General features: G+C 36.9%; 1 protein-coding gene across 3 annotated transcripts in view; it reads left to right on the top strand.

The window, feature by feature from the left end:
- Nucleotides 1–9,441, top strand: part of SEMA3C (semaphorin 3C) — a 115,565-nt gene extending 106,124 nt beyond the window's left edge. For all 3 annotated transcript variants that reach the window (XM_064421886.1, XM_064421885.1, XM_064421887.1), the window contains 3 exons: nucleotides 878–945; nucleotides 3,788–3,918; nucleotides 5,770–9,441. In XM_064421886.1, the coding sequence (XP_064277956.1) occupies nucleotides 878–945; nucleotides 3,788–3,918; nucleotides 5,770–6,183 (613 nt within the window). In that variant the 3' untranslated portion in view covers nucleotides 6,184–9,441. The remainder of the gene's footprint in view (nucleotides 1–877; nucleotides 946–3,787; nucleotides 3,919–5,769) is intronic.
- Nucleotides 9,442–10,037: the final 596 nt, after the last annotated feature.

Here is a 10,037-nt window from a genome sequence, read left to right on the forward strand (position 1 = left end):
GCAACAATCTATCACCAATATATTTTTTCTTGAACTGGATAAATACTGAACTACTTTACACAATATTTAGCAGTGAAAATAATATATATTAATAATTTTTAAAAAAAAAAAGTGCACCAGCATTTCATGCACTGAATTCTGTGAGCTTTGACTTGCTAGCTGAGGAAGACTGAAATCCAGCATTCCCAGTAAGCTCCCCAGTTTGCTAAAAAATCATGATTTTACATCTGTCACCCAGATTATATAAAAAATTCCCTATTTAGAAGTATCCTGATACTTGGTGAATCTTATTATATGTTGGAAATAGGCACATCCCTTCAAGTAGAAGACAAATTAGAATCTTAGCTCTCCACCATTCTGCGTGAATACTTCAGTCACTCTGCTGCAAAGGTGGTACAGGCACCAAAGCTAAAGTGCTTGCTAAAATTGACGTGGGAACATGCCCTTTGTCATAATTTTGTGTTGGTGTGTCAGATATATGCAGTATGAATCTTACGCATCTCATTGTTAGCTGCTTGCCTTTATGAAGAGTTCCAGCTGGGGGTTCTGGCTTTGAATGCTGGATGTTGTGAGTGAACAGAGGTCTTTTTCATTTGTCACCTCTGATCCTTCCATCCCTAAACCTCCACTGCACAACTGCTTTATCTACAAAAACTGCACCTGCTTTATAAGCTTCAACAGATGCTGCTTCACCTAAACAGTATCTTCACACCAACAGGCCTGCCAAGAGTAAAGCACACTCACAGTAGGTCATGAACTATCCCTAACATTTGATCTAGTAAAAAAGACCAAGACACAACAAATCCAGAAATAAAAAAGTGGTTCTTTTCGGTGTAGCTATCTTGGAATAATATTTTGTTTTTACAAAATCTTGCAGGAGGAGCCGTAGACAAGACGTGAGACATGGAAACCCTCTGACTCAGTGCCGTGGTTTCAACCTGAAAGGTACTGTAATTTAGAGATCCTCCTGCTATATAAAGAACGCATGGTTTTCCTTTATATGATTCATTATAACTGACATTTTCAATATGGTTTACTGGTAAAGCATAATTATTTTCCAAGTGTGAGTTTTGATTTGATTTTGGATGCTAAAGCATGTTTCCTTGCAATTATATGAAACTTGCACATATATGATAAAATGTTGAGCCATGAAGTACATAGTTCAGCATATTTGAATTGAGAAGCTGACACTGTTGACTAGAGAAAAGTAAATTTAATTTGAGGACTTTTCTACCTTGGTTTCCCTTCAGTCTTTATTAATGCATTTTCATTCATTTAAGCTTTGGACCTCCAAATTTTTCTGAATATTTGATCCCATACTGACTTTTGGGGTCACCTTTGAGCAAACAGCAGGATCTAGGCCAGCCTGTCTTTTGATTTATGATTATTCCCTTCTCCCTTTACATGGAGGAAAATAAAAACTATTCCAATTTTCTTTATGGAGTCTCTTTATGGAGTCTCTGTTTAGTCAGCCTGGCATGGTGAGGATGGCCAGGGGAGCCAAGGCTTTGCCTTCCCAGCCAGCACTTTCTCCAGATAGATGGACACTAGTCAAATATGCCCAAAGTCATAGGAGTAAACAGATATATATAAAGGCAGCTTAAGCCTCTTGAACCGCATGCATGTCTGAGCTAGGCAGTGGCAATATATGCCATCAGACCAAGGGCACACAGAAAATTATGCTCCTTTCACCTCTATTATGTGCCTGAATTTTGAAATATGTTCTCATCTCTACCACCTGGTGACCAGGTAATAGAGCTGATTGTAAATTTTTTTATTGATGTTTTTTAATCAAAGAACAATGCTTTAAGAGTTACATGTGAAAGGTTCTGTTAATAATAATTCTATTGAAATAGTCTCCATTGGTTGTTGGAAGAATCTCCTGGATCAGAAAAGACCACAGCAGTCAGTTGGGTGTAGATCCCTCTGCTTAAATGAGTCAGTATTAGGTAATTTATATGAAGCTGAAGAGCTTGAGCTGATAATTCCAAGAGAAGACCCCAGTGTTAGAGAATACACCTGAACTCTGAGAGATCCATGTTGAAGCAACTTGAGCTTCCTGTCTTCCCCTGCAGGCATGTGCTGAGACCTCCCACCCATTGTCTGTCCCAAGGGTGGGTGTCTCCTCCTTCCATGTGGAAAATGTGAGAATGTCAACTGTCTGCATTCTGGCCTGAGGGGGATAATTGTTTCAACCTTGACAGTCTTGTGAAACAAGTTTCTTGTTTTCAGCCACTTTTATAATGTGGTTGTATTTATAGGTTTATGTATTTTAGCATCTTTGTAAAGGAAGTTTCGGTGGCAGCAGTGGGATATAGGGTAGGTAGATGGCAGTTGTTTCCCTGGAAAAAAAAGATGAAAAGAAAGAGCAATTTAGATACTTGCAAAATATAATTACAGCCATTTATAGCAAAATGACTGTGTTTGGGGAAAAAAATGAAATCTACCTAAAGGACAAAAGAGTGGAGAGCCAAGCAAAGCCAAGGAAATTTCCAAGCTCATAGAGAACCATAATGCTGAATCCAAGTCTTTAAACACAGTAGACCTCTAAGCACATATAAACTTAACATTTTTGCCACATTGTTATTTTTAAATAAATCATCAAGAACCAAGCAATCTTGTATGTTTTCGTTTCATGTCTGTTTAATATTGTTATGTTCGTGTTAGCCCTTATAGGCATTACAGAAATGCATTTTAAATGTGACGTATTTCCACATTATTCTCCTAAAAGTTAGAATTTTGTTACAGCTTCCTAAATGTGCTGAAGGACTAGAACCAGGCAAAGTCTCCTTCCTTCAGAAGAATGGATTTCAATTTCACATATCAGTTGATGAAAGAAACTGAAAAGAATGGGAGATAAAGTAGGGTCTGAGAAAAACCAGTCTTAGGACTGTGCAAGAACAGAATCAGATTTTAGACATGCAGACCTCTAGGTATTTGCAGTTCTCATATTATTTCAATAATTTCCATTCTTCCTTTCTAAAAAAAAAAAAAAATTGTATTTCATATATGAGACAAGCTTTTCAATCTGGAGGTGCTTTGTTTTGAGGACAAATATTATGATTTGGACCAAGGAATAAGCATCCAGAAGTTCCTACTGGTGACTGCCAATTATTCATCTATGGAGACTATAAAGGGACACAAGAAGTCCAAGTGATGACATATACTCAGCACTTGCCCAGGTGTTGCTGGAGTGCAATAAATCTGTCTTTCTCTCTGTTGCTGGCCTGTCTACATATTCATCACATTTCAGGTTGAGAGCCAAGTCCCTTCCATGTGTTGGAAGAGAAGCAGAGCAGAGGGAGCCCAGCCTGCCCCCTCTCTCCTCCCTGGGCTGCTCACTCAGCTGGAGTAGCTGGAGCCTTCTTTAGGTCATGATACTTTATTTTGGTCATACAGCCATATTCTCCCAGATCATAAATGGTGAAGTGTGAAGAAATACATTAGATGCTTCATTCTCTTTTGGAGTAATAGAGAATGAGATAATTTCACAGAAAAATATCCCTGAGCTCAGTTATCCCATCAGCAAAATTTATCAGCCTATAGGTGTCCTAATTTCTCAGAACAGACCATGTCACTCGGAAAACATTGGTATTTGAAACTGAATGTGCTTCTTCACATTCCATGTAATTTATTTGAAATTTTTTCCTACAAATTATTTAATTTTGGCCAGTATCAGAATTAGGCATACTTCATTTAATCTATATTGCATAGAGTTACATGTTTTGTTAATCAAATCACCATTCACAGTATCTGACCTGTTCCCTTTTTGTTTCTTTCTTTCTAGCATACAGAAATGCTGCAGAAATAGTTCAGTATGGAGTAAAAAACAACACCACCTTTCTGGAATGCACACCTAAATCTCCTCAGGCTTCTATTAAATGGCTGCTACAGAAAGACAATGACAGGAGGAAAGAGGTGAGTAATGTGAACAGGAGCTCTGGGAGCATCCTCAGTCAGCATGACTTTCCCTCCCCAGATAAAGGGAGGGAACAGTTTGTGTTTTTATCAGGCAGTCTGGCTGCAGTGAAGCTGGAGAATTTGTGTGGATGCAGGACAGTGACCATCATTTGCTCATATGAATAAGAGCAGACTCACTACAGCTGAGACTTCATCCTCAGCCCCACAGACTCCTGTCAGATAAGAACAGCTACCAAAAAAATTTTAAAAAATCTTTGTTTCATGCCTTACTGATTGCAAACTGAAGGTTTGCAGCACTCAGAACTTCTTATTGATCTAAGGAAATAGGCATAAAAGCAAGAACTTGTATAAAGTTCAAGAAGAAGTCAGCATGCAGTAGCTCCTCCGTGCTATTGAAGAGATAAAAGGCAAAAGTAGGAGAAATGTGAAAGGTTTCTTTAGCAAGAAACTAGTCCAGGCTAAGAACACGTATTGACAAAAGCATTTCCTCACCATGGTGCAATCACATTTTCCATTACTGCACTCTCTAAGGCTCTCGAGTTTCAGCACCGTAATATACAGTATGATTGTTTATGGGGAATGTTCCTTCCTTAAGTAATATAAAAGGGGAAAAATCCATTGCAAATCCACGGCACTTACTATATGAATAAAAAGAAACATCTTTCAAAAGGAGCTTTTAAGTAATGTGGTGTCTGTTGATAGGTTATAAATACTGTAAAGTATTATTCTCCTATCAGGCCATTTTACAAAATCAGAAGGGAATTACAAATGTCTCACTGAGTTTTCTAACTATTCAAAGCCATGTCCTGGCAATAGGTACAATTCTTTAACCCATTGCTTCAGCAGAACATCTCCCTTTTTTTTGTTCTTATGTTCAGTAAATATATTAGAATCAATGCAGTTTCATGGTACAACAGGGTGAATAAAGCAATAAAAGTGTTAATTAGTTTTCAAGCTCTCAGATGCCTGGAAATCTTCCACAATGTCTACAAAAGTTTACAATAGCAGAACACCATAATAAGTAAATTAGTTCCCAAGAGAACCAAGTATAATGCAAAGCACAGTAGCAAAATAGAAAAACCATTCAGAAAAATACCAGCAGTGGTTTCCTTTCATAATGGATTGAACTAGCAATTTTTACTTAATACTGATATGCAAAGGGACATCTGCACATTCATTTATAATTGGATGATAACAAGCTCTGGTAACTTGCTTCTTTCAGGTGATGTGATCATCTCCTGGGACAGTGCAGAGTCTGAAACCAGAAAAGAAAGTACCTGTGCTCTTGGTTAACATTGAGCCAAGTCCCACTTGAGACCACGGTGGTGATTATTTTTATAGGCTACAGACTCTGCAGAGCAGATAGAGTTCTTCAACAGGAACCTGCTCAAAGTCAAAATATTTAATGAGAAGCCACCTTGAGTTCAATGCCAAATTAGCCTCCGTGGTCCTGCACCTTTCTTCCACTGAGTCTCAGCAGCAGTCTCTTGATGCTGAAAGAGACATTCTCAGGAGTGCAGCAGGGCAAATAAAAGTTCATCCCTTCAACTCTACTATTTGAACATTATGAAAACTTCTATTTCATGTGGTTTCCAGATTTTTTTCTTTGCCTACATCATGATCAAATTATTCTAACATAAGAAATAAAATCATTTAAGTCATTTTCTTTAGCAGCACTTGCCTTCTTTGAGGTATGCTCTCTTTTAAAAGTGGTCTCTTGAAGATAATCATATAAAAATAAAGTAACTTTAAGAAAGTCATGTTTGAAGTAAAGCTTACCAGAAGCTCCAATAGTCTGTTGTTCCATAACCTTCCCTAAAAGGCTCCTTCTGCCTTTTTGCTCTCTAGGTGAAGCTGAACGAGAGGATCATAGCTACTGAGCACGGGCTCCTGATTCGCTCTGTGCAGGACAGCGACCGGGGGCTTTACCACTGCATCGCCACGGAGAACAGCTTCAAGCAGACCTTGGCAAAGATCAATTTCAAGGTGCTGGATTCAGAGATGGTGGCTGTCATGACTGACAAGTGGTCCCCTTGGACCTGGGCCAGCTCGGTGCGAGCCCTGCAGTTCCACCCCAAGGACTTTGTGGGGGCTTTCAGCCACTCCGAGATGCAGATGATTAACCAGTACTGCAAAGACAGCAGGCAGGCAGGTCAGCAGAGGGAAGAATCCCAGAAGATGAGAGGGGACTACAGCAAACTAAAGGCTCTTATCAATAGCAGAAAAAGTAGAAATAGAAGAAATCAATTACCTGGATCTTAATTTAATTTTATAGTAATAGATATTTTTGTCCTCAGTATAGGGGGCTTATATTTGTCTATTGTGAACAAATTTGTGCAAATCTGATAAAAAATTAAATGAAAATACAGGAAGACTCATAAAAGATCTTTCTCCCAATTAAATGCAGTGTAACCTAAGAAAATAACTCAGCATTTTCTTTCCTAGATGCTTAGTGACTCTAGGCTGGGCTCTGTCCTAGAAACAGCACTGGGTATTCATCTTAAACCAGATTCACCTTTAACATCTCAGTATTTAACTACAGCTGAATAACAATTTTTACAAAATCAGTGCATTGTCTTGCAACTCTGGAACTGTACCAACTAGACTGGTGGTGAAAGAATCTGGGTTAAGATGCATTCTTAGAGTAGGATGGTACTAAGATTTCCTTGCACTGTGTTTAAGAGCATGAGTTACTTCTTGTTTACTGCTCAATATTGGGTTTACAGCTTTCACTCATCGATCAAATCATGTGAATGCATGCAGCTAGGAAGCAAGTAAAGTGTAGTAGAAATGTTTCATTTGCTCAGAGGTCAAATGAAGGAACAAACAGAAGAAAAACAAAGAATTTATACTTTATCAGAGTAAGCACTGATTATTGTGCATAGTATGAGTTGTAATAAATTAATGAGTTCTGGAATGTAAGTTAAAATATCTCTGCTCATATTGATTTTTATTAAAATAAGGAGTCCTGTAACACTACATAGCTTTATAAGTGGCACAAATGTAACATGAGAATGTTCATTATACATATAATTTTGAAAAACACCTAAGTGACTTAGGTATTTTAGCTACTTTTCAAGGATTACACTCCAATTTCTTTTCAAAGGACAGAATGTAGATATACCATATAGTGCTTTTTCAGAAATGAAAAATATAGATTATCTTTATTCTGTTCCATGATTAAATTGGAGCTGGTCTGCAATGTGGAAACAAGTCATAAGTGTCTTTGAAATTTTTAAAACATTATTTTTTCAACTTTTTTCTCAAAGTTGCAAATATTTTAACTAGAATTTTCTAATTAAACCATTCCCATTTTCCAGTTTTTATACCCTTATTCTTTTCTATGTTATTTTCCCAATTTGCTCCTATTTTCAGTTCTCTGCTAAAAAGCAGATCAGGAAAAGAAAAGAAGAAAAAAGAATGAAAGAGGGAAAAATAAAACTGAAAAATGGGTTGGGTCAAAACCCAAAAACTATAACTTGAGAGGCGTGTTCAAACAGAAATCTTTTGTTTAAGAAGCAGCTGTCAGGTCTAATGAAGCAAGTTTTATTGAAAATTGGTGAGTGTGCACCAATCCTAGGAAAAGCAATCACTTTTTTTTTTTTGAGCAATGAAAATGCTGTAAAGAGGGACAGATCATCAATGCTTTTACTATGTAAGAGTGTTCTGGAAGCCACTGAGTCTGTTCAAAACAGTAACAGGGATTAAAAATGTATGAGTACCCTAGAAAAATCACAATTATTTATGGCATTATGCAAAAATATAAACTGAGGTTCAGCTCAAATCTGAGTTATAATTCTGAGTTATAATGTTATAATTCTGAGTTAAAATGTTAAGTTATAATTCTAGTTCTATTGGAATACTCTAGAATTAACTCTACAGGGCATGGGGAAACACTTCTGGGTTTGTGCCTGTGTGAATTCAGTTTAATGCAGTGGAGGTAACACTGGTATTTATCTGCCATTAGCTGGATTGTCACTTTATCATCACCTCATGAAGGACAGCTGGGAAATGAGCCCTAATCACATCATTTAAACAGTCTCTAAATCCCTTTGATGCTGGTGGGATCTCTCTGAATTTAATTTGTGTGCTTACTGCTAGCATGGCAGTGCCAGCCTGCTCATATATTGCCGTCTAGTTAAGTGCTCTCCTTACTCAAGTCCTCAATGTGTATTTCTGCAATATTTAGGCATTAATAACTAAGGTCCTTCTTCTGGAAACCATCAGGAAACTTTTTCTGACCTCCATGAGATTGAATTTGGCCCAAAGAGCTAGCAAAGAAGGTTCTGGAGGATTGTGGCACTTTTTTTTTTTTTTTTTTTTTTTTTTTAACCCTGAATATGACTGATTTCTGAGGTGTGTAAGTGACAAACCAAAAATCAAGTGCCATGATACAGAACTACCTCCTGGAATGACACTAGTGCATATTCTCTGTATGCTGCCATGCTCTTCCTATCTCCCCAGCAGATTCACTGCAGACTTAGTGTGATACTAATGTCTATTGTGAGAATCATAATTGCTTCCAGATGGAATACAGTGATTAATAGGTATTTCAGGGTACAAATTGCCCTTTAAGTGGTTAGGTACAGTGATATTTTAATAGTCCCCCATTAGGCCTCAGAAATTACAGTTACACTGTTTTCTAATAGAATATTGGCAATAAAGGATTCCATTAAAACAATCAGCATAGCTCAGAGTTTAATATGATTATAAAATAATATTTTTAAAGCTGCTTCATATACCATTATTATGGTATGACTATTTAAGGGATTATACTTAAACTAACATTTTTCCTGCTGCATGAGAACTCCAGTATATAAATATAATAAGCTTTTGTCAGTGCATAACTGGTCCAAGCTTCCATGCTTTAGGATCCTTCCTGCATGTATAGAGAAGTCAGGAACCAGATGCTCAGCTGCTATAAACTAATGTACCTTCCTTGTTGTCCTTACAGCTACTGGGGTTGATACCAGCTGAGTGTTTGGCCTTAAGTGTACAGAATAGACAAACTGCAATTTTTCTTTAAAGTAGCCTCTCTACTGTAGGTAACACCAAAACTTAAGACTGTAATATTATTTGTGCTATTTAATACTTCCTATTTGGAGGATTTCTAAATAATGTATATAATTTTATTCCTTAAAAAAATGCAAAAGCAAAATGACTTCTAGGTATAACTTCACCAAATGTAAAGATACGTTCTCTGCCAAGAACTTCACTGTGTACTGGTATTTTTTTTTGCCTTTTTTATTTTGTGTAGTTTGTAAAGTTTGCTGAAATCTTGACCTAACAATGTGTTCTTTGCAATTGTTGTTTCTGTAGATACGCGTGTTTTATTAAGAGAATCTTGGTTTTAAAATTGTAGGTATGTGTATAAGTTCCTAGCATGATGAAGCTGTCATGACAGTGAATATGCATCATATAGTGTGTAAGAAAGAACAAAATGTAGTTTAACATAGTGCTATTTAATTGAGTATCTAAAATGCCCAACAAAATAAAGTGTGTTGCAACATTTAAAAATCTGTTGGTTCCCCCTTATGGATGTACATTAAAAAAGGAACTTTTTTTTTTTTTTTTTCCTTATTAAGAAAAGAACCTGACAAGCAATTCCCTAGATTTTCCAAATAAGTTCAAGAAAATATTTGGAGCATCAGGTATTGTAGCTGGTCAGTTCTGAACCCTGCTCTGCACTGAAACCCTAGTCACAGAGACAACAAGGAACTCATGAGGAGTCAGAGATTAATTCTTTTGGAGATTATCCCACATAAATAAGCACCTTGCATAAAAGCAGGTTACTTTTCTTTTATTCATTGTTTAAAAAGAGAAGAAAAAAAGTTTGTTTTCTCCTAAGAGTATAAAGTAAATCAGAAAGGTCTGACTGAAAAAGGGGAGTGAAGTGTAAATGCTTTTTTCTTTTATTAAACTGAGGGAAAAAAAAAAAAAAAAAAAAACAAAAAAAAAAAAAAACACACATTCTGTGAAATCCTGATTCTTTCAGCTGAGACTCCTGGCATTCTCTGCAGGGAGGACAGGCTACTGGGGCTGCACCACAGGGAGTCACAGCACTCTCCCAGTTTCCTGGCTGTTATTTGGAGTGAAATAACTGGTCTGACACCTAC

This window comes from Passer domesticus, chromosome 5, assembly GCF_036417665.1.
Source record: "Passer domesticus isolate bPasDom1 chromosome 5, bPasDom1.hap1, whole genome shotgun sequence".
In the NCBI taxonomy this organism is placed as follows: Eukaryota; Metazoa; Chordata; class Aves; order Passeriformes; family Passeridae; genus Passer; species Passer domesticus.